This window comes from Acanthaster planci, linkage group LG04, assembly GCF_054643075.1.
Source record: "Acanthaster planci isolate LZ-2023a linkage group LG04, COTS_SCS, whole genome shotgun sequence".
NCBI lineage: Eukaryota > Metazoa > Echinodermata > Asteroidea > Valvatida > Acanthasteridae > Acanthaster > Acanthaster planci.
In genome coordinates, this window is record NC_141780.1 from 5,597,974 (window position 1) to 5,621,624 (window position 23,651).

The 23,651-nt window shown below is 42.8% G+C and overlaps 3 protein-coding genes across 5 annotated transcripts; 2 read left to right on the plus strand and 1 right to left on the minus strand.

Annotated features, from left to right (window-relative positions):
• Positions 1–29: 29 nt before the first annotated feature.
• ccdc51 (coiled-coil domain containing 51) lies at positions 30–3,411 on the minus strand. The gene is made up of 2 exons (XM_022225554.2): positions 3,005–3,411; positions 30–2,796 (listed from the first exon to the last, which is right to left on the minus strand). Exons 1-2 carry the CDS (start codon positions 3,272–3,274, stop codon positions 1,987–1,989), a joined length of 1,080 nt encoding a protein of 359 aa, XP_022081246.1. The 5' UTR covers positions 3,275–3,411; the 3' UTR covers positions 30–1,986.
• Positions 3,412–3,438: 27 nt separating this feature from the next.
• Positions 3,439–13,622, plus strand: alg12 (ALG12 alpha-1,6-mannosyltransferase). Its single transcript, XM_022225553.2, has 10 exons — positions 3,439–3,882; positions 4,640–4,786; positions 5,234–5,366; positions 6,546–6,719; positions 7,440–7,634; positions 8,323–8,426; positions 8,707–8,933; positions 9,808–9,977; positions 10,799–10,877; positions 11,430–13,622. Exons 1-10 carry the CDS (start codon positions 3,721–3,723, stop codon positions 11,659–11,661), a joined length of 1,623 nt encoding a protein of 540 aa, XP_022081245.2. The 5' UTR covers positions 3,439–3,720; the 3' UTR covers positions 11,662–13,622.
• Positions 13,623–16,747: 3,125 nt separating this feature from the next.
• On the plus strand, positions 16,748–23,001 carry tsr2 (TSR2 ribosome maturation factor). 3 transcript variants are annotated; one of them, XM_022225718.2, is made up of 6 exons: positions 16,748–16,871; positions 18,259–18,349; positions 18,712–18,803; positions 20,159–20,290; positions 21,324–21,468; positions 21,684–23,001. In XM_022225718.2, the coding sequence occupies exons 1-6, from the start codon at positions 16,791–16,793 to the stop codon at positions 21,746–21,748; spliced, it is 606 nt and encodes a 201-aa protein (XP_022081410.2). In that variant the 5' UTR covers positions 16,748–16,790; the 3' UTR covers positions 21,749–23,001. The 3 variants fall into 3 exon arrangements, with proteins under 3 accessions (XP_022081410.2, XP_022081411.2, XP_086992063.1); XM_022225719.2 differs by having other exon boundaries at positions 21,324–21,456; XM_087135937.1 differs by having other exon boundaries at positions 16,768–16,885.
• The last annotated feature ends 650 nt before the right edge of the window (positions 23,002–23,651 follow it).

Sequence of the window (23,651 nt, forward strand, 5' to 3'; positions counted from 1 at the left end):
AAGATGACTTCTTAAATGCCATCAGTATGTTCAGTTACTGATGTAGCTTGTTATTATATAGGAATTTGAAATGTCAGTGTATTGGTAAACAATTGCAATTAACCAACATTGGAAGCATTGAAGAGTCCCTGAATCCTACCGAGGTTTGCTACAGCAAGACAAACAAAACTTTGTAGTGCTCACATAGACATGCAGCATAAGATGAGACAACTAAGACTACACAAAGCTACTGTGGACATTCTTTTATCGCCATGTGTTTGAAAAAAAAACCAGAGGACAGAATATTTTCCCTCCGTATTTTGATACTCGGTATGAAAGTACATCCTCTGAAACTGCTGTTAAGAGAAGGGGAGGACACCTGGACTTGCATGCAAGCAAGTCCACGCCGTGTCTTCATTAGCTGCAGTGTGTGGACCTCTTTTGTTACCAGGTCCACCAAAGGAACAGCTTGCCCGAACACAGGTGTGTTTTGATATACCACCAAGGAGAGGGCAATGTGTTTACCTCTGGTCCCATAATATTAATACTCTCTCATCAAAGGCACTTACCACCAAGGACAATAGATTGGCCATCAAGGACAACACCTTTTGTCCCCTTTCTGTCCTCTTTGGTAAAACAAAGCATGTCCACGCAGACACACTCCTGATTTTTTTATGAGGCATTTATGTGTGCCTTGAACTGGGTTGTAATGGAACTGGCGTGAGACCAATTTTGGAGGATGGTTTGAACTTTTCATGCGGAGGTGAATATGAATTCAAATTTGATTCCAGGAAGTACTTACAATGACAAAATGGGTTCAACTTTTGCAATTTCGCCACAAAGCTAGAAAATCGCGCTCATGCTCAATATGGCAAATGTACAAACTGGCCTTTCATATTTGTTCAACAACCCCTAAAAACAAACATACAAAAACATTTCCACAGGTACTTCTATCTTGACTCCTGAAATCATCCCACTTAGAATTTTAGGATGGAATACAATATGTATTTCATTTGCAACAAGTAGCAATTTCCAATGCTTTCAAGAGTTCAATGAGCTTTGACCAGGCCCATAATGGGGGGGGGGTGCAGGGGTGTATCTGCACCCCATCCCCCACTTAACTAAAAGGTCAGCTTTTAAAGCAAGAAATGTTGTTTAGCTACAGCAGAACATTTTGTGCAAGAAACAAATGCCACACGCTTCGGTATTTTTTGCCTCTTTGGAAGTTTCCTTGTAAGGCCCCCAAAACAATTGGTACGACCTCATGAATCCTGCTGTTTTTCCAAAATAAAATAGCAAAAAATCTACATGTATGCTTGGTCCGCTTTGTTGAGGATTTGCACCCCCCCACAAAAAGTCCTAGCTACTGGCCTGAAAGCTATTTTGAACAGGAATACATGTACATACATATTGAAAATATCTGCATCCTGTTCAGCTCGATGGGCAGCATAATTCATAAAGAATACAAAGTCAAAGTGATCTTGTAGAAAAGTAATTTACCAAAGCTGAGTCAATGAACATAACATAATGATCATTACTCTTTTGTTCCAATTTAGAAGATGGAAACACAATACATTACTGTGGAGAACAATGATTATACTTATAAAAATACAAAATAATGGAAGAACAGAATGATTACTTGCTTGGTACAAGATTAGAAGAAGTGGGAGCCTAAATTTGACAATGCATGCTACTAGGATGAGGCAAAATGCAAAAGTAAATACAAGTACAGTTAATTGTATTTACAAACTGGATTATTTTTATACCTTTGACTTTTTTTTTAAGAATACTGCACGTTAAAGCATTAATTAGGCAAGCAAAAATGGAATTTTTAAAGAAACTATTGTCAATTTGCTTGAGAAATCCTACACACTGATTGTTATTCAACCTCCACCTTGTCCAGTGTCCAATATTCCCTGTAAAGCTGTGTCTTTGGATGCAGAAATTTGGTACTTTGCATTGTTCTACCTTGTTTGTAGGCGTTGTTGATCTAATATGTGCAGTTCATTATTTAAATATACTATAAAGTATAGGTAGTGTCAGGGCAAAGGCTCCATAGATGAAGACGACGGTCGATAGCGTGCTCATTTTCATTTCCCACTCCAATTTTTGCTCGGCGTTGTTGACAAGCTCCTCTAAGGTGGTCACGTCCCCAGTCCCAACAGCTGCGAACCTCCGCACCCCTTCCATCTCCTTCACAAGGACCCCCTCCTGGTGCTTGAGGATCTTGGTCAGGTTCTTCTCCTGGGCCTCCAACCCCTCCCGTTGCTGCTCGGCAAGTCGGTCCAGGGCCGCTACGACCTCGCTGGTGCCAGGTCCCGAGTCGTCCCCACTGCTGCCGTCGCCCACCGCCGTTCGGATGTCTGCCACCAGGCCCTGCAGGTCCCGCAGCTGGCCATTCTGGCCAATGTCCTTCTGCAGGTCGCCCACCATAGTCCGGAGCTCCCACATGCGCTTTTGGTTGATGGCTGTGGAGCCCAGCAGGCCAATGATCGTCCCCACAATAGACCCAATGATGCCCCAGTACTTTGTTCTCTCTTCCTGTGATCGCTGCTTCTCATGACTCTCTCTCACGGCTGTCGACAGCTTAGCAAATGTACTTCTCTCCACATCCTCCAGCAAGTCGTGGTTCTCCTCCATCTTCCGTTCCTTTTGGATGGCCAGATGCTCCTCTGTTGCATATTCCAAGAATTTTGCATCATCGCGGGGTGTTCGGTCCAGCTTGGCACGTATTGCTCTTAAATCTGCCTGAACACTGTGTAACTCTTGGGCGGATTTCTTGACAGTTTCACGAACTTCCATAAATTCCTTTTCAATCTAAAGATGAAAAAATACATTTCAAATAGTCTTGATTCAAATGACATTTGGTTTCTGTAAAAAAAAAGAAGACTTTCTGCATTTATAACTTTAAAATGAGCTTTTATGTGCCATTGCAACATCATGTATCCAATCTTCTTTATATTACAAGCTTTGATGGCTTACAATCACGGCAAATTGGAAAAATCATGTGAATTAAATCAATGACCTGGGTCACTCTCTCTTGAGCCCGCTTGACATCTCCAATGCCCACCACATCCTCGTACGTTTGCAACAAAGACAACACCCTGCCGTCACTCCGTAGTCTGCTTAGCAGGCCGGTGGAAGCCCCCTTCTGATCGGGCTGACCTACACCGGCCGGCCTACCTGGACCACTGACTGAGCTTCCCGCTGGCGCTGCCGAACGGGACGACGATGTTGAAATCGTCCGCAGGGCTCTGATCACGGTCAGTTTTTGATAATCGAACTGCCTCACCATGCTTATAATACCTTAGAACTTTCTGCCTGAGGGAAGTCTGACAGGAGAGGAAAATTTACATTTTTTCTTGGCTTCTCGGCGAATATGACTACTTATCTTTAGCTGCTACGTCTAGTCAGTACATAATTTGCGAACGCAGACCAAACATATGGATGTCAGAGGTTATTAAATGACTGTGTGAATAATCAGACCTGTCTCGTCTGTATAAAACAGCATTCGATTGGTTCACCATGCAAACAAATTAGAATCGTGGCCAATCCAGTCGCCGCTGAGGTGATAAAAATTATACACATGGGACCGTCAGTTTGCGCATACGGACGGACCTTGTGGCGGTGACTGTGATTCGTGTGACTCAAATCCATCAGTCAGTTTGGAGAACCTCATTTGCAGGATTTTTGAGGAAAGCAAAACTTCAAGCAGTTCTGGTCATTTTTCTCCGCTGGGGAATGAAGCGACATGTCGGCCACGCCGAGACTGCTCCAAGCAGTGCTCCAGCTCCGAAGTCAGTGGCCATGGCGGAGATGAAGAAAAAGAAGAAGCGTGTGTCCTGGTCCGATGATCGCGGGGGCTTCCTCAGTTCAAGCCTGGACAAAGAAGATGTCTTTGAGGTGGGTTATCTTGTCAGATAGAGTTGGATGTTAGAAAACCCTTACAGTGTGTTAGCTGCGGCCCTCACTTGGCGTTTAAGTCAAGATGAGTCATTTCAAGAAAGTGAGTTGTGTCAACTTGATTCTCAGTGTGTGAGCGAGTTGACAATCAAATTTGGAAATCTGAGTCACTGACTTGTGAACCGCATCTTGTGTAGCATTCCCTTTAGCAGCTGAAACTTCAATTTATCTTTGATTTGGCTTCAAGTCTGGACAAATTTTTACTTCCGGCAATGCCCAAACCAAATTGCAACTTGTAACCGTTTTCACAGAAGGATATGGCTGTGAAAGCAGAACAAGACTTGAGATGAGTTACTGATTTGTGTTAATTACAATCTGCTTGGAAGGCAGCGCCCAGGCTTTGATTTGTAGGGCACTTGTTGTGCCTTGACATGTCATGTACATAGCAAGTGCCAGTGGGCCCAGGCAGTGGGGGGATTTTGAAGGCATAAGGGAGTTTCCAATCACTAAAATTGCCAGGGAAGTTACTGGCCCCCACTCCCAGAACTGTGGGGTCCGACGTCCGCCCCGCTACCACGACGTCGGACCCCATGGTTCTGGGGGTAACTGGCCCCTAGGTTATTAATGGTTGACATTACAAAGTGCCTTTTCAATTTTTATTTTTTACGTTGACTGTTAAGTAACTTCATTGATGGAGTTGAAACAGTTTACTTTGGATCTATTTATCTTTTTAAAAATTAATTAATTTTTTTTGCAGGATGGAAGTATTGGACCCCTTCTCTCCCTCCTGTTGCTGGTCATTCCCATGATCCACCTGTACGTCTGTCCATTCACAAAAGTGGAGGAGAGTTTCAACGTGCAGGCGATGCACGACATCCTCTACCACCGCTCTAACATCAGTGCAGTAAGTGCGGTCAAAGTAATTCACACGATAACACGGAACATCTCTGTTACAAACACAAAGGGATAGATAAAGTCGAAGACCGGTTCGGGTCGGGTTCCGGTTGGTTTTGCACAACGATTGTGTAGTGTCATGTGGAATTTTGATTTCTGTATAGCAGACTTTGTTGGGAATCGGACTGCTGGTAACTAGCTTGTGTATACAGTCAAGCAAGTGAAATGGATTGAATTATAGAGCACCTTCATGACTGTTCAGACACTAGGGTGGGGTTATTGAGGTTTTTTCAAGCTTCTTCTATCAAGTTTTACTGAGTCAAAGGGTTGAAGTGGTAAGACTTTGCTGTTGGTAATTGTTAGTACCTTCATTGTCCAAGACTTTCCCAGTTTTCTAGAAAAAGGTCCAACACAAACACAGTGTTACTGTGGCTACTTTTTCCATTTATCGTTTTAGTACGACCATCTGGAGTTCCCAGGGGTGGTTCCGAGGACCTTCCTTGGACCTGTGGTGGTGTCGGCTCTCTCGTATCCATTTGTAACGGCAGCATCAATGTTGGGGGCATCTACATTTGTCTCACAGTATATTGGTAAGCCCCTCCCATAAAAGAGAGAACAACTACAGATTGTACTCATAGCTTTTGTTTGAATACACATCTCAGTGTCAGTGCACAGTGAATTATAAAGTTGCAGTTGCATACACTACCCTTGATTCAGTATTGTAGTGGAATCCATCAGAAGTCCTTTGACGAGTCTGGTCACAAGACTAGTCAGCAGTTGGGTGAGCATTGACAGGGGAATACTTAAGTCACAGTCCATTTCAGTAGTTATGACTTGGTTTAAGACTGGATGACTTGTCATGGATTGTACAAGACAGCCTTAATGTTAAATTATAATAATAATATGCATTTATATGGGACACTATTCCTAGAAATCAAATAAGTTGATAAAGAGATATGGATCAAGACAGTGCCTAATTAAAGTAAATTTCAAAACAAATATGTCTTTAGTTGCAATTTAAATGTGTCTAAGGATGAAGCTGTGCGAATACCTATTGGTAGAGTATTCCAGAGGGCTGGTGCTGCTAATGAAAACGCCCTATTCCCGTAAGTCGTATATGTCCTTGGGGTCACAAGAAGACTCTTGTTTGATGATTGTAGGCTGCGTTGAGGAATGTATGGTGTGATAAGTTCATCCACCTCATTTTTCCTGCCTTATTTACATTGAGTAAACTGCAAGAGTGGAAACCTGTGCTTTTGGAGGGTTCAGCATTGGTGAAAAGATGGGAAGGAGGACAGATACAAACAGGAAACCTGTATGTTCATCTCAGTAAAAGTTTTGGTTTGGGGGTGAATAAAAAGGCAGCTCACAGCAGAAAAACGCAGAAAACAAAAACTTGCCACGACCCTCCCCCCAAAGAAAGGAAACCAGAGTTTACAAATTAGGGTTGCATGCACTGGATAGGCCCCTCCCCCTTGGATCCATGACTATGAGCCTTCACAGGATGTACTTTGGACTTCATTGTAGTTCAGAACAGGGTAGTGTGGACAGAAGGCCATTGGATTTCATTGGAGTAGGAGCCATCATTTTTCCTACGAGTTGTAAGAGTGTATTCCTCCTGGACCCTTCTCAATCCTTCGAAATCATCAAAAACAAAATAGATTGTGAAGGATCTGGGAAGATTAGGATATTGGTATGCGAAACAGTTTGATTCAACCAAATACTTTGTCCGACTACCTCTGTTCTGTTCTGTTTTGTTCTGATTTCAGTCAGAGCTTGTCTGGGCCTGCTGGTCATACACTCCTTCCGGGACTTTTGCGAGCAGGTGACGTGGAAGTTTGGCCACAGCACGGCGAAGTATCTCGTCCTCATCACGCTGTCACAGTTTCACTTCATGTTCTACATGACAAGACCCCTGCCCAACGTCTTTGCCCTAGCCATTGGTGAGAGACTGCAACCTCATATCAAGCACTTTGCGATATTGGTTTTACAGAGAAAGATCATCCAAATTAAACAATCCACATATGAACTGAGTTGTACAGGTGGTCAGAAGGCCCACAAGGTTAAGCATGTATTGGTACATGTCTACCTGACCAGTGGCGTAAAGTTGTGCCGGAAATTAGGGGGGTCGGGGATGGGGAATTGTGTATGTGTGTGGGAGGGGGAAATAACTTGCCCGGCCATGGAAATTTGAAAAGTTGGGAGAGGGGTTGGTGCTGACACCATATGACACTAGGGGGTGATGTTCACGATACAGGTACATCCGCCATTCCTGCAAAATTTTACATCAGAATGGCATATTTATGCCTTTTTAAATTTTTCGTTGAGGTAAAACCTATGTCAGATTGAATTGAAACCTCACAGATGAATTTACAGTGAGTGTTTTTCCATGCATACCGAGCTGCAAAATGATTTGGCATTGGATAGCCCAGATCGTGGAGGGACTGGCTCTTGTAGGGTACATGGCAGGAATCCACAAAGCAGGTAGGCAAAGGCCTGTTTATTTCACACGAATCTGGATCCTGATTAGTGATCCCGACGCTGGTTTGCTCCATCATTTAGGTGGGTTTTGATGTTGGTAAACCAATGACGGATCACCGAGCGAGATTCGGATCCGCAAGTAACAAACAGGCCCAAAGTTCAGCATCTTTTGTGTTTTCCAGCTCTCCGGGCCATCAGCTCCTGGATGCAGCGGGATCACCGCGACTTCATCCTGCTCTCGGCTTTCGCCATCTTGGCCTTCCGCTTTGAGCTCTGCCTGCTGCTGGGCCTGATGCTGCTGGAGGAGCTGCTGTCTCGCCGGCTGGGCCTGGTGTCGCTCTTAGGTTGGGGGACTGTTGGTGGTGTCCTGAGCCTGGGTGAGTCTTCATTCACCTTACCTTTGTTCTCCCCAGTGCCCAGTTGCACTGATATCTGTGGCAGCCAATCCTTTCAGCCCTAACAGAGCTTCGGGGAAGAGCAGAATGACCCCTCCTCTATCTTTCTCCTCCCTCCTCCCCTTCACCACATTTTTCCCAATTTCGTCACCATGCATTTTCCATATGTCAAGCCATATATGTGGTCATTTTGACATCAGTGTTATGGAAAGCAGACATGCTGTACTCGGAAAATGCCAACTTTTTTTCCAAAGAGGTTGGCTGCACGCTTGCACACTGACTGGCACGTTTAGGGCACAGACTGACACCAGTGGAAGCGTGAACGACCATAGCTTCAAGTGGATGTCTTTCCATGCATGCTAAGTTAAAAAAAAAGGATTGTTCACTGGACAGCTGATATCTTTTGGTGCAGGATTTCCCCTGCCCTATCTGTGAGCAGGTTCAACTTAAAACACCTGACCCTTTTAGGGTAATGTTTGCATTGGAGATGTTTACGTACCTTCCCACTTGTTTACCTTGACGGTCTTTTTCTGTGCAAATCTCTCTGATTATTAGTGTATACAGACAGAATAGGGAATTCCAGTTGTTTGGGATTTGACTTTCATGTCTTGGTTAAAATGGCTCTGAAAATTACAGAGATATGGCTTGAAATGGCATCCTATCCCTACAGGTGCAACCGTGCTGACAGATTCCTTCTTCTGGCAGTATTGGTTATGGCCCGAAGGCGCAGTGTTGTGGTACAACACTGTACTCAACAAGAGCAGCAACTGGGGTGTATCCTTGGAAACGGAGGTCATAGGTCACCTTATCTTACTAATAAAACCAAATAGTCGTGCATAAGCACAGCAGTTGCTTTTTTGATTATCCCACAGTGGGTTCTTAGCTTGCTGGCAGGATTTACAACTTTCCTTCCCTTCATTGGTGTGTTGATTTCTGAGCAACTGTGCTTGTTAAGTTCGTAAAATATTTTTAGAATTTCTTCAACTCTAGATCACAGTCTGAGAAAAAAAATTATTTCAGTACTCTTTTTTTAATCCTTGATTCGACCAATCAGACATCTCCTTTCATGTGGTACTTCTACTCGGCAATACCCAGGGCCATGGCTGCGAGTCTCATGTTGGTTCCCGTTGGCTGCTTCGTGGACCGGCGGGTCTGGCGCTTTCTCTTACCACCGATGGGTTTCGTTTTCCTGTACTCGTTTCTGCCGCACAAAGAATTACGATTCATCATCTACGTGTTCCCCATGCTAAATACCGCTGCGGCAGTTGCAATATCTTATATGTGAGTAAATGGCTCGCACTCTGTAGTTCTTTTGAATTGGGGGCCATGTCTGAATGACATGGCTGAGTCTTGATAAAACACACAGGTGGGCAGGAAATTCAAGGAGTCACTAACTAATGGCTTCCATAGGTACATGTATTGTTCTCAGCCACAGATAGGTAATTTGGACTTGGTCTGACTTGTGGATATGTCATGTTTAAAAGAAGAATCTTGTTCTCTTTTGCTGTTTCCACATCACCCACAAATCAGTGACTTTGGCACAGAAAATTGGAGGCTGAAATTGCGTCTCTTTAAAACTGCCAAGTTGAATTTGCCGTAGTAATTATGAAGATTACCAAAGTGATTTATTGGAGCAGGCTATGAACCTGCAACCTGCAGGAACACCTGTGGTTCAAAGGTTCAAATCTTACTTCAGTTCACCTGGATAATGATGTAAGTACATAATTTCTCTTTGAGGTTTCTTCAGAGTGCGTTTTGAAAACGTGTCCTGCTCAAGTCAATTGATTTGGTCATCTTTATAAGGTAGTCACATAGAATGACATGCGTCATATGCATATTATACTCAGGATGCATAAAATACGTACTGTGAACTTTCTGAGTATGATATGCATATGACCCACATTACTCTATATGACCTGCTTCTCCAATTACCTCTTTATAACTATAGCAAAACATCACCATTGGACATTGTGTGCAAACAGACGTGTTTTGCTTACACATTCAGTGAAAAGGCCTTTCTGTTAGGAATGCTCTATAAATATTTAATTTCAGGTTTACTCATTTATCCACTGTTTTATTTAGAGCTGTGTTCCCTGAATTTGTAAATTCAAGTTCTTGGTCTCTTTCTTTTCCCTTTTCTCTTTCTTTCTTTTAGATTTAGGCATTTCAGCAAGTCAGTGTTCATGAAGCTACTGGCCTTAGGGGTCATAGGTCATTTCCTGGTCAATATGGCAGCCACCCTAGCCTTCTTGGTGGTTTCCCATCACAACTACCCCGGTGGGGTCGCACTCACCAAGCTTCATGATGCAGTACCTCAAGATACAGGTATGAGGGGTTTTGGGGGGGGAGCTGAACTCTGATGAAGTCAAATTTGATCAGCAAGTATTTATCATCCACTATGTCCAGGTTGCTTGGTCAGGCGCAAAGATCGTATAGCGCCGCAAAGCAGCGCAAGATCGGAAACTTCACCGTGAATACACGTAAAACGTTGTAATCACATGGGTGCCATTTAAGCAAGCAATACGCGTGCGCAATGCACATTAATGCGCAGGCGCAGGTGCCACGGCAGGCACGTGCACCTGGTGAGCCTGCGCCCAAGCATTACTGTAAACTGCGCAGGCGAATTCGCTTGCTCAAATGGCGCCCATGATAATTACATTTTTGGGCAGGGTTATCCATCTTGCGCCTTTGGCGCTATACAATCTTTGGTCAGGTGTGCCCAGTGGCATAATTAGGAGAGAAGAGGGTGTGCCTACCTCCCCCCCCATGTCAGTGTCCTCTCCCCTCTTGAAATCACACAACCTTTATACAAGCTGCAGTTCATTTTCTTGTGGCGTCCCCTTGGACAAAATTGTGTGCCCCCTGGGTGCCCCCCTCCCCAAAATTTCACCCCTCCTGTTATGCCACTGCTTATGTTACAAATGGGTTTTCAGGTTGTCTCTGCCTTCTCCCACCGGCGAAACTGGTTCACATCCTGCTGGAGAGCTCGTGTTGAGATTTTTGTCTCGGAGGCAAAGTTCATGCTTCGTGAAATTGCACAGACTCAACAAGAGTGTTTTAGTGCCTTTGAGGAGTTCTTGTCGGGATTGTGGTATGTTATCGGAAGATTCTAATTGAAGAAATTTTGATCCTTGTTCATATGGCAGCTCATGTTCACGTCCACATTGATGTTGCAACAGCCCAGACTGGTGTAACCAGGTTCACTCAAGTCAACAGACATTGGATGTAAGTGACTGCCTGCCATCACTTCCAGTTGTCATCGGCAGTAACTGATCCTTCACATTGAAAAAAAAAAGTCTTATCAACAAGTTGAATTCTGAGTATTTTGCAAGTTTTAGTCACTCTTTTGATGGGTTATATATGCATTTTTAGAGGGAAAATATTAAACTTGTGTATTATTAACACATGGTCTTTGCTGATGGTTTCGGAAAATGATCTCAAATAAAGTCATGTAAACTAAATCACTGAGGAACTTTCAAAGACTGCCAGTGCACAACCCAAAAAAATGGGCCTATATACCCCTTGGCCCCTCAAAGCAGGCAGTCTTTTTTTCTGCCAAAATACTCTAAGAGGCTTTTTAGACTATTTAATTTCCCTTCCTCCAAGCACGTGCAGAGCCCCTAAATTTAGTTTTACACCCTTGAAAGCCCATAAAGTGTACTGAAAGAAGTCCTTAACACTTTTGGGCCCCTCTCTGAATTCCCCCCCTCACCCACCACAAGCCCACCCCCTGCATTATTACCCCGGTGTAAGAAAAAGTAGTTATCGCACCTTCAGATACAACAAGACTGAAAACTTGCCACCTGGGGGGCCGGACGTAATGGCCTTCACCCACCTCTGCGTTGGTGCCTCATCCCGGCCGGACGTCAGCAGTGCCGTCAGGCCCTATCGCTCCACCCACAACATCGTGGCTGTCGTACAGGGCTTCTCTGGCATTAGCTTGCGGGAGAGCCCTTACATCAAGATGGAGCCCAAGATCTACGTCTTGGAAAAGAGAAGTCCAAGGTGAAATTCCCCGATGAGGTTTTTTTGGTGGAAGTGGTTGAGCTGGGTTCAAAAGTCTTTTTTTCCTGTATAATTTTTTTTTCGTTTTCAGTCTTTCAAAAGATTCTTTGATAGTTGAAATGCCTTGTTGCTTTTAACAATACTGTTCGTTGGTGCTAGCATTTAAACTTACTTCTTTACTTGATGTTTCTCGAGATTTTTATCATCAATACACATAATGCAATATTGACAAGACACTTTCTTTACTACTTTGAGGAACCCACTAAATGCTGAGGTACCCAAGACCAACTCATATAAAAGTGACAGTTTTGTTTATTTTCAAATTATTACCAAATTTTAGAGTGGCATTTTTTATGTATACCATTATAAACGCTGCTTTCTTTCAAAACAGTAAAGTTTGTAGTTTCCTGCAAGAAGGTCTAAAGTAAGTCAGTCGTGGATTTGCCACTGTAAAAACTCTATCTGCCTGTGTAAGGTACTGCGTTATGCTACTGCCACATGTCTACTCAGGCTCCAGTCTGCGTTTAGCAAGACTTGCTTTCATAGGTTTTTTTTTCAACACTACGCTTTGTCCTCTGCCTCAGGCTTTGCCTCGTTTGAGCCCCCCGACTATGAATTGTTTTGGCTCAATAATTTGTCTAGTGGTGCCTACAAAACATTGTACAACATGCCACAGAGCCAAATATGGAAGTACAGTCTATTTCTATTTAATTGAAAAACACTGTTGGCCTCCATTCGGGGATTGCTTTTAGAGACAAAGCTGAGTATTGGAAAAGTGCCCCGGTTAGAAATGTTGCCTCGGTATTTGAAGTGCAGTCTATGAAAACCATTGACATCATTAAAATGTAACATCGATGGCGGATCATTGGGGGGGGGAGGCAATGGATGCCATGGCCCTCCTCCGTAAAAGAAAAAGAGTACAATTATTTTGTTAAATAAGAGAAAGGCAATTTTGGGGGTCTTTCTTCTTTTCCTTCCTTCCAAAAGCATGTGAAAAGCACCGTAAAGATAGTTCAAAAAGGGTTGTTTGAGAAAAATCTAACACTTTTGGCCGCCACCCACAACAAATTCCAATTGGGACTGCCCCCCCTCCAATTTCACAGCACTGCCAAGCGGCAATGCTTGCAAAGCAGAGACTAGTTGAGTACCAGGCACGTACGATGCATGGCATGACTTTTTTGAGCTAGTAACTTTTAACTAGCCAATACTTGGCAAATTTCCAAACAAGGGTAATTTAGCACTGGGTGAGAACTTTTCATCCTCCTCTTTCCAAAAGTGTGTAAAAAGCTGCAGAATGTGGCCGTGCCCTTCGTAGGCCATTAAAATGTACAAAGATATTCCAAATTTGTTTGCATTCACCCCCCCCAAAAAAAAGGCCATCTGAAAAGCTGGCTCTGAATTTGCCTTTTGGCACATCAAATGTTTGAAATTTGGCGTTTCGCATAAGAACCAGTAAAAGGGCTAGCCTTCCTCTGCTCGTAACTTTGAAGTCGTATTTAAAAGAAAACATGTTTTTCTAAGGTTGAGTGGAAGTTTTGAATGGCAAAAGTAGTTGTAGTTGGCTATTCATACAATACTCAGTTATTGGTGTAGTATCTTTGAAGTGATCAAAGCACAAATTTATCTTGAAAAATGCTGCCTTCATGTTCAACAAGTGAGCCTTGATATTTTGTCACAATTTTTTAAAAGTATGAATTAACTGCATGCTTTGGTTTTCAAAGTTTCCCAGTTGACTGAAAGCTTGCAGCTTAAAATAAATCTTGATCTGTCACGTTCCTTCTTGCGCACAAAATTTGCTGATTTGAACATTTTGCTCCGTTTTTATGCTTTTGAGAATGCAAGAGTGTATTTTATGCACCATGAATGGAAATTTGTATCAGAACTAATATATTAATGACTTTCTAATGAATTTTCATTCATTTGATACAATCATGCAATGGAAATAAAACACAATTTGCAGAAATATATACTTGTATATCAATTACTTTTCAATGGATTTTTATTTTTGGGGTGGGAAATTACATGAAGCCTCGCTTTTCTAAAGAGAAGTGAGACTACAAATAGAGAGACTATATCTAAAATATAATATTGGAAATGAACTAGGTCAAGGATGACCTTCAATTCTGGACACGAATCAATTTAAAAATTAAGCTAATTTGCTTTTTGACCATACCAAACACTATATTTCAGATTTGTCAGATTTGAACCCCAGTAGGTTTCCATTCGTCGAAGTTGGGTTGCGGTTGGAAGCTTTGCTAATTATTTGAACTATACGTGTATGTTACCTCGCTGATGTCAAAGTACCGTGGATTTAAAGATTTAAATGCTTCACAAACGATAATGTGGTTGGAGAGAGCTGGGAGCAGCTGCATGTCATCTGCGGAGCCGCCCTTACGGCAAACATTTAAAGTTATGATGCTTTTAAAAATTGTTGACATGTCACTTGGTGACAATAACAGTTTAATACAGATACCAAAATTACGCGTTTAGATCATGCGAAGTTATCGGTAAATTTGTCCCTGGACGAATTTCTGAAAGGCAGGGTATGTCGGACGTTTTTTCCAACGGGCTGGCCTGTAGTGAGTTATGTGAGTCTCCAGCTAGACCAAGATAGGCGATCTTCTTAACATTTTTCTGAGGTATTCTAAGATCTTTCTTAGATCGCGTTGACCGATCACGGTGCGCGAAATCTGTCGACCCTTCCCAAACGCGCATTGGGTCGACAGATGTCACGCATTGTGAGTGGGCGCACCGCGTTGCAAACTCTTGGAGGCGAATCACGAACGCGCCCATCGTATCGATCCTTACAACTTGCCCAATCCAGTACTAATCATTACAGGCGGTATGCCATAGAAGTCACTGACCCACTGTCCTGCTCGACATCGTTGTCGACGGCGATGACGAGCCACCCTCCTTCAAATGTGCATCTGTCCCTCGCCTGGATGTAGAAGTCCCGGTGAGTCGACACTTTGTAGCCAAGTCGAAAAGGCAATCAGAAATTACCAGCGCATGGGTGTCTTTCAGTCTTCAGCCTATGAGAGTGAATCTACCTGATGCAACATGGGTTCCTTTTTATTACTCAGTGGTTTGGCTAGCTCAATGATTCTTAATAAATCATGACTGCGGAGGTATCACGCCCAGGCTCAAACTTGCCTGGGACTGTCCCCAAGCCGCGGAAAGCTATAAAAAAAAACAAAAAAAACCCCTGCTTTTTGTAGATTTAAAACCTGTTATTTAGATAGTATTCGACATGTACGAAGCTGGGTAGATCCTGCAAACGTACTTGTTTACTGTAATTTGCATCTTTGGTAGTGTCGTTGCACGGGGCCGAAAATCTACGCGAATCCGACCATCAACTGCGAGAGTGCCTGTCCCCGATCCCGCAATTTTAGACGCTCTCAGTAAAATAACACAGGTGCGCTGGATAGGACCCTTCTTGTAAAAAGTTCTGGCAAGGCTTGATAACTGTTAATTTCGTCAAATCCTGCTTTGGTAGTTACGAGTCCTAAGATTGTAGCTGCAAAATCTATCCATTTGGAGCAGTTCGTTGAGGGAGAAAAGCAACGCACTTATTAAAAAAAATCACATTTTTAAAAATAACTTTAAAGCTACATTTTGAGAAATGTCTTCAGAGGAATTCTTACGAACTTACAGTCAATCTATAAAAGGCGACGTTATTTGGCTGCACCGTGCCGTTTCCAAGCAGAGTAACTAGGGAAATAACTCATGAAATGGCGAGTTCGTGGAGTTAAGAAGAAAACTTTCGGGGAAGATTTAGTAGGTACATTTTGGCATTATTCGATCTATGTTCAAAAAGGGACGTCTTCTCCCCGAGGGTTCTGTGACTAGTAAAATGTAGAAAAGTGGTGAGGGTATTTCACAAGCTAGTTAGACGGTGTTGACCAAGCGTTCTGGCGCACAGACTCCCGAAATTCTCAAGGAATCGCAGTTTCCGGCTTCCACAAATGACTCCTGTGACGTTTCATGCGGTTCCCGGCCCACTACACGTCTTCCTTGACTCTAAGAAAGAAAAGAATTGTATATTTTGCAATTGATCTGAACACCTAGGCCCTTTGAGGACTACTTCCCGTTTCCCGACTTCTGCAAGGAAAACAATCCAAGAGCAATATTTTAGAGGAGAATTCCTTGAACAGCACGGCATCACCAAGCGACCGGCCACGAGAGACCAAATCGAATCTTAATTCAGAGCAAAATACAGGTTTTTGTTGGACTTGAAGGACTCATTAGAATATACAAACAACAGACAATCCTGTTCAAATTTGTTTTTAATTCTCTCGTTCCTCTTTTCTGAGGAAAAAGCCACCGATGATCCATCCACAACCCCCAATAAAGGAAATGTGTAAATCCCCTTTAAAGACGTACACACGACATGAGTGCATCGTTGTGTATTTTATTTGAGCGATGTTCTGTCAACAGATCGCTGAAGAGAGACATCAGTGATTTTATGCAGCATCAATACAGTCACAGGACAGTTTTAAAGATTGATATTCAGTTGATATTCTTTCGTTCAATAGTTCTGATTTTAAAGGGTTCGAACCGGCCTCCTGTCGCTGGGAACTCTTGGTGGTCTATTGGTTAAACGTGCTATGCTTGGGTCGTGGGTTACAATCCTCTGCCCCGTGAGAAGAATGCCTGCCGACTATCTGGACTGTTTTCCCCCATAGCACTCGAGAAGCAATGAGTACAAAGTACTGATCACACATAGATGTCAGGGTAAGATGGAAAATACAATTATATTCATGTTCTCTTTTTCACTTTTATCGTTTTTCCCTATGAAGTTCTTTTATTCTACCTTCAGCGACCATTTCCTCCCCAGGTTCGTTTTGTGTTATCTAAACAGGTGCCGAGGGCCAGCAGGAGAGTGGCCGCGCCTGAATATTAGGTCTATGCATTTAGCTTATGAATTTGTCGATCGGGTATTTTTAAAACCTTTCCCCGCCAAAATGAATCTAAATGCCCCAAACGGCTATTTTATTATCACTTCTCTATTCAGTTACGTATCCTTTGATTTGTCTGCTAGTATATGAAAGGTATCTGAAAAAGCTTGTCAATAACAAGAGAAATCTGTGCGGGGGCGCCCTAGCTTTTTGAGATAACTCCACAGCGTGCAAGATGGCGGCCTCCAGTGAATCACCACTTGGAGTTTTTCGAAGAAGCATATCGAGTATTTTGGATGGGTGGACAGTTCTTCAGGTGATATGACAAAAGTGAAGAATGTTGTAATATATGATGTAAAAATTGCACCATGTCGTGTTCATTCTCTAACCATAACAATCCTACATCCTTACGTTTCAAAAGGCTTGCTTGTGTATTTTTTTTTACCATGTATGTAGCTGTACACTCCCTAGCCAGGCAATTGCGCAATCGCAAGGGCGGAGATTAGAGTTCCGCGTGATATGGCGAGATGCTATATTCAAGAAAATTAGGACTTTGTCGTCATAAACAGACAAATGATAAGGCACTTGTGAGAATTCTGCCATGGGCTTCCGGCTTAGGCCTAGTATCTGTAGACCTGTTGATCTTCAGTTGCAGCATGTTCCTCCAGGTTGCAGAATACCCCAGCCCAGCACCCTGCATGATCAACCCTTGTTGTCATGGTTGTAACTGGCTATGAGGTGAAAATGTCACACTATTCTCATAAGCCTTATCCTGCCCCTTTTTCCTTCCCACAATGCCTTCCATTGTGCAAAATCACCCATGCAGTATTTGCGATAAGGCTTATGGGGATTTCCACCTTGTACACAAGTAACCAGTGATTTCAGGGGGGGAGGGGATAGTTTAGAGTGGCAGGGTATTCTGCCATAGCTCCAAAATTGAAGAAGCATTTTATCACTCATCAGTTGACAAATGCGTGCTATAGCCAGTGAAATTGGAACCTATTCCTGCATGATTGATTGCTATAACCTAAAGCATGTAGATAAATTTTAGCAAAATAAGACAGTTGTATCATGAACGGTCATATTGTCATGATTATCCTATCCTAATAAGACTAAGACCATTAAAAGAACTGGGAAAAATCGTTGGTCATCCAAACATTTACCCAGCACCCAGCCTTGAGTCCTGTCTTTGGTTTATACCTTGGATATTTTGGCCATAGATTGTACAAGATGTACCATTGTGCATCAAATGTCCAAGTGGCTTCCCTGCCCAAATCAATAAGGTCCAACAAGTCAGATATCCCAGAGGCCAATCATTCTTGGAGTCTGCAGTTTCCAGCCGTCGCAGGATCCAACAGTGGCATTGTTCAATGGAACCAGCTCCTGACATGGGCAGTTTGTTGGGCCACTGTTGACTGCCAAATGCAACACAGTGCACCCGATTTGTACACCTGTTGCCTTTTGCTGCATCTGGTCATGCTAAGGTTAAGGTGATGCTGTATTTTGGGGGCAGAGGAGGCAATATTCTGTACTAATATGATATTTTTATTATTAGATTGTATGTGAATAGAAAGGATTTAAAACTAGCTTGATCCTGCCAGCAGCTCACCGACTCAAGCAGTTGAACAGTGTTGATCCGACAGGCAGTTTGGATTTTTGTTGGAGGAATTCAACTCTTGTGTACCTGTTTTTGCCTTCGATAGCTTGCAGTGAGCCACGGGTACGGTGGAGTCCACAGCAGGGAGAAGGCACTGTGGATGGTGGATGTGGTGTACAACTGGTTCCAAGAAAACGGTAAGATCGTTTGGAATTCTGCCATCCCATGAATTGATGTCAAATGAACTTAATGACTTTCTCTACTTTTGTCTTGTGCCTGGCAAATTTCCTGAATCCTGTAAAATCTTCCACTTTGCAGGAATTAAATGATCTCGTAACTCACAGTGTTTCTAGGTATGGAAGAGAAAAGTTGATTTTACACGTAGAATACAGTACTCTCTGTCTTTTCAGGAAATACATGTGCATGCGATGAGAACACAAGTGTTTTGTTGTGAAAACTGATGATGTGTAGGCAAGGATTGTGTTCAACAACAAGGCTTGCAAAGTAGACGTCTGATTGGAGACGGTGCCTCAATAATTTGATTTCTTCCATTTGACAGAGGGCATTGAACCAGAGGAGTTGCAAGACTTCATTGCCGAAATCCTGGACAATGAATTTGACACCAGGGCAGAGGATGGCAGTCTGATTGTGGTAAATCATAGATGTTTGTTTGTTCTCAAGATATTAACCCTCCTATGGTTTTACAGCACAATTGTGCACAAGTGCCCACAGTCACTGGTGAGCATGTAGTTTCTATATGGAACTCAAACATGCACAGGTTCAGAGTGTACACTGTAGATTGCCAGCACAAAATGACCCAGGGTCTTTTGTGCAGTCCTCTTCACTGCATTTGGTTTACTGCACAATTATGCACATGAAACAGTGAAGCACAGTTGTTGGGCAGCACAAAAGTGCAATCTGATATTCCTGTGAGAGACAGTTGGTGCAGTGCACAACACAACACGGCTTAGGTACTTTGAGCTGTTTACCAAGTGACCCAAAGAGTGACTTCAGCATAGGAGGGTTGAAGAGAAAAGACTTTACTTACATTGTCTATAGCTCACATGGGCAGTAAAGGTTTCCAGAAATGTCACCCTTGGTATATCAGGTTTCACCTCGACTTGTACACTTATCCTGTTACTTTCAAAGAGGGCCATATTTAGTATTTAATTGTAGTCTTTATTGTATAATTTGTGATTGCTGTGTAGATTTGTTCACACTTTATGAATTATTCTTTTGCATTTACACTGATGGCCAGCCATAGTTTGTTTCACCAGCCTCTGGTTGGTTAAAAAGATGGCTGTGATGTAGAAAGAGCAGACCCGGTATTCATAAACCTGCCTTGCAGGTGTTTGACTCGATGGTTACGAGACAACAATTCATTAAATAGCCCGTAGAGTGTGGCTTCCCACTTTCAAGTCATTCTTAAGTCTTTTGCATGGTTCACTCGGGGCAAGTTATGCTGGGAATTATTGCCCTTCATCGACGTCGTATATTTATATTACTGTATATATGTACTCAGGTTCATCCAAGGGCTTATGAAATATTTGCAAGCTTACTCAAGGGGGACTCGAACCAGTGACATGCTTACTAGTGCGGGCATCTTACCACTCAACCAGCGACCTTGCCAAGGGTGGCCGACTAGTTCAAGTCAATAACCATCAGGCACCGAGCTAAACTTATTCATAAGATTTCCTATTTGCATTGGGAGATGTGAATTTTTATGTTGGAACGGTGAAGGGCCAAAAGTTAACATTTCCCCCACGGTGCAGTGGTAGGGACAAGTAGTTACCCTCTGCATCACGCTTCACTGCTGATGAATTTCCTCCCCCATGCTTCAGGGCACTCCAATAGCAGTACTACACCATTTTTGACACTTGAGTGCCCTGCTTGTGAAACTCCTTAAGGGTTTGCCAGGGTTCCCCCCCCCTATTACAGAACCGTGAACTTGACGTTGGCTGTAGTGGAGTTAAGTTTACTGCTCTAATTTCCTTTTTGCCACGCAGATTTCTCGAGTCATCTGCAGCAATTTTGACCTCTGCCATTCGGGACGGCATGCTACAGTAGTCCAGAGAATCCAAGAGATGCCCAAGGCTAGCCTGGGGTTCTGCCAGGCAGCAGCCAGCCAAGACCCAGAGGTATGTTTCGAATGGCACTGTACACGCATACATCTATTGCCAAACAGTGTGGCAGCCAGGCTACCACAGTCAGACTTTTGGGCTAACTTTTAGGAGCTGATACGCACGGCAATGTGTTGGGTAACAGTCGAGAAAAAACAGAACGACTTCAAAAACAACATGCATGCGTATTGCTGTGTCGATTGTCCTCATCTGAGTCTTGGTAAACAAGCTGTGAGTGTTGTGGTGGAGTCCATCAGAGGGGGCTTTTAAACTTCAGACAGGAGTCCACTCTCAAGTGGCAGGATGAATGCTTTTGCCGGTCCATTTGCATAGCTTGTGGCTTGACCTAAGGCCGAATGACTCATGGCTGTTTTGTACTTGACCGGTGCAGCATAGGGGGAAAGGTAAATGGGGAAGATACCGTAGAATGCCTCAGAATTGACCCCTTCCACTCTTTGACGGTCTGTCGATCTGCTACTCTGGAGCTTTTTGCCCCAGCCTCCACTGTTCCAGAAAGAGCTATGCCACCCTTCTTAAGAAACAAACCTAGGAACACCGCTTTTGTGCCCTGTTCCCTAATCAGCTGCAGTGGAATTCAAGACTTACGAGAGAACTTTATAGAAGCTCTTTTTTTCTGAGTAGCAACATTCCTACTCGACATTTCTCCACCACCTGACACACCATCACTCTACGACGCATCCCAGCAATCTAAGAGTTCAGTCAAACCGACATTCTTCATCGTGTGTATATGTGCCAGTGACAAGTGTTTCTGTGGTTAGGTGCAGATACAACAGCCTGACCTCAATGCCTATAGTCTTTACATGAAGGGAGCACACAGAGTGGATTAAAACTGTCAGACAGTAGACTTTGATTTCTGAAGGGCGTTGCTCAATAAACGTATGTTCTTTACAGTAGGTGATGAGGATGAAATCAAATACTTGTCTTTAGAACTCGAAAAACACGGGACATGTTTACTTCTAGATACGTGTACGTGTTTTGTTCAACACATTAAGGAATATTGGCCTCTGTTGCTATTCCGTTACCAAATTAGGATATGGAGGATGGTGAGGTTCCACCAACTCTGCACGAAATGATGGGCAACATGGATGTGGGTACCAGTGGTAGTAGGGAACCAACGGTGAATGGATATCCAGAACCCAGTGAAGAGCAACCCAGCAGGACTGGTGAGATTACAAGTACGGCACTGTGAAAAGTCGCTTGCATTTGATAAGTTAAGCATAACATCTTAAACATTTAGGGTCCTTTTGTCTTCTAGGCTACGGCAAGCTATGAGAAAAAAATTCTTATTGAAAAATATTCTGATGTTGATCACAAGGAACAAAAAATGGCCTATTTTATTTATTTCAGGAGTTTCATTGGGGTACCTTATTGCCTCTTTGTTGTTTGACAGAAACTCAGCCAGCAGAGGATGAGGAGGATGGATGGACAGTGGTCAGAAAAAATAAGAAAAAATGACATGAACTGCAAGATTATTGCTAAAATCAAAACAATGAACATCAACTTGCATTTCATGAGCCATCAGTACTACTCATTTGATTTGTACATGCAAGCAGTGTTGACATCAAGGCAGAACTGGCTGAGCAGTGATGCTCACTTGATCTGTGGCTGAACGTCCATCATCCGAAAAGAAATGGCAAGCGTTCATGCTGTGGAGCTGTTTCTGCCACAGATTCAGGGCATTATTGATGGCACACAGGGTATCTTGGTCATGCATACCCCTGGACTCCATGCAGGAACAGTCGATGAAACTGAGTCAGTCACAAGAGACAGTGAAGTAGGACCCATCATACTACGTGCACATTGGCTAGCATTCGTATCATGCCTAGTATGCACAACCAGTTTTCGTCTGAATGTGCACAAATGGATCATTTTTTTCAAAACCATACCTAGGGCTAATTTTGTATAACTCCTATGCCCCGAGATTCGCTGAGCTTATTTATCCAAAAAGAGGGTTACCAGCCAAAGATTCATGTGAAATGCAAACAATTTCTAACTGGCTCCCAACTGTTTTTAGCTTAACACATCAGTGTGCTAACCATCAATTCTGTTTAGCAGTTCAACCAAGTTGGAGGTAGCTCTCATCATTAATTTTCGCTTTGTTTTTTGTTTACTGTTTGAAGGGAATTTTATACATATTGTCGATAATAATTTATTGGTAGAGAACATTCTACATTGTTCACAGAGAAAAACAGAATAACAGGTCCCTAGCCATTTCTGATTTCGATGACGTTGAGCCTTTGCTCCTGTTTGTTAAATGCAGTGCTCGCTAACACACACTGGCACACAGATGTAGGGCCATTTTTCATGCTCTGTTCATCATGGGCTCATTCAGACGTTACATTTAAAATGATGAAACTTTCTGTTGCCCGGCACACTGCTCTTACCAATCAGGGTAATTGATACATTTATAGTACCCCCACTTCTTCTAAAGATTTTATCCAGTCTTTGTTGCTTGGTTACACATACTGCGCAAACATGCTGTGTACCATTTACTTTAACTGTAAAACCTGCTTTGAGTGTCTTTGTTAGTTCCAAGCAATGTAAGCTGTTGCCTCACCAGTTTGAGGCACTTTATTATGACAGAAATGTTATAATTTAACTTTTAAGTGTGGTGACTTATTAAAATTGTTTTCCTTATATTTCTTTTGTTTTTAAAAAGATTATTATATTTTCACAGTCATGTGAATAAAGTGGAGCAACAATGCAAATATTGTGTCAATTATTGTGCTTCGTAAATATTATTTTACTTCCCACACACCTTTGCTGCAACCCCAAAACTTCACCCAAAGTTGTAATTTTGACCTGTCAGTTATAGAGAAAAAAAGCGTAAACTTGTATGTCAAGACTGTGTATGCAGTATGGAATGAAAAGAAAATGGCTTTGCTCCTGAGATGTAAATGAAGTTTCAAAGACTCAGTGCTACATGTCCTTGTACTTCCGGAAAGCTTGGACTTGAAAACCTCAGGTATTCAACAATTTTCTTTGGTCCAGCTTGAAAAGGATTACAGCAAAAGGCAACTCATTTATTGTGGTCTACGTCTAATTCCTGACAAATTAGCCTTTGACTTCTTGATCAGCCTTTACTCAGGTGATCAATTAACTTTAAAGTTCATTTTAAAAACAGGTTGTTTTTGGAAATGACCATACTGGGCAATTCTTGCATACATTTATTTCCCCACAGACTCGAAAACATGTTTGCCAATTCCAGAGTTCGACAGACTATGGTAGCAGTGTTCTTGCTGGAATAAGCAGTCCAAAGTCCCCCATCAAAGGCAAAAATATGATGAATTGTCTTCTGCAAGTGCATTGATGACAGCTCTGTTTGCTCTGTGCTCCATTCTGCTCCTACTAAACCTCC

What these genes read in the sequence shown, in the direction of transcription:
- alg12 (XM_022225553.2), top strand. Translation starts at nt 3,721, where the DNA reads ATGAAGCGACATGTCGGCCACGCCGAGACTGCTCCAAGCAGTGCTCCA. An exon ending in ACAAAGAAGATGTCTTTGAG is followed by an intron (nt 3,883 to 4,639) that starts GTGGGTTATCTT and finishes TTTTTTTTGCAG; the next exon opens with GATGGAAGTATTGGACCCCT. An exon ending in CGTCTTTGCCCTAGCCATTG is followed by an intron (nt 6,720 to 7,439) that starts GTGAGAGACTGC and finishes TGTGTTTTCCAG; the next exon opens with CTCTCCGGGCCATCAGCTCC.
- ccdc51 (XM_022225554.2), bottom strand. Translation starts at nt 3,274, where the DNA reads ATGGTGAGGCAGTTCGATTATCAAAAACTGACCGTGATCAGAGCCCTG. An exon ending in CTCAAGAGAGAGTGACCCAG is followed by an intron (nt 2,797 to 3,004) that starts GTCATTGATTTA and finishes TTTCATCTTTAG; the next exon opens with ATTGAAAAGGAATTTATGGA.
- tsr2 (XM_022225718.2), top strand. Translation starts at nt 16,791, where the DNA reads ATGGCGGCCTCCAGTGAATCACCACTTGGAGTTTTTCGAAGAAGCATA. An exon ending in CAACTGGTTCCAAGAAAACG is followed by an intron (nt 18,350 to 18,711) that starts GTAAGATCGTTT and finishes TCCATTTGACAG; the next exon opens with AGGGCATTGAACCAGAGGAG. An exon ending in AGGATGGCAGTCTGATTGTG is followed by an intron (nt 18,804 to 20,158) that starts GTAAATCATAGA and finishes TTTGCCACGCAG; the next exon opens with ATTTCTCGAGTCATCTGCAG.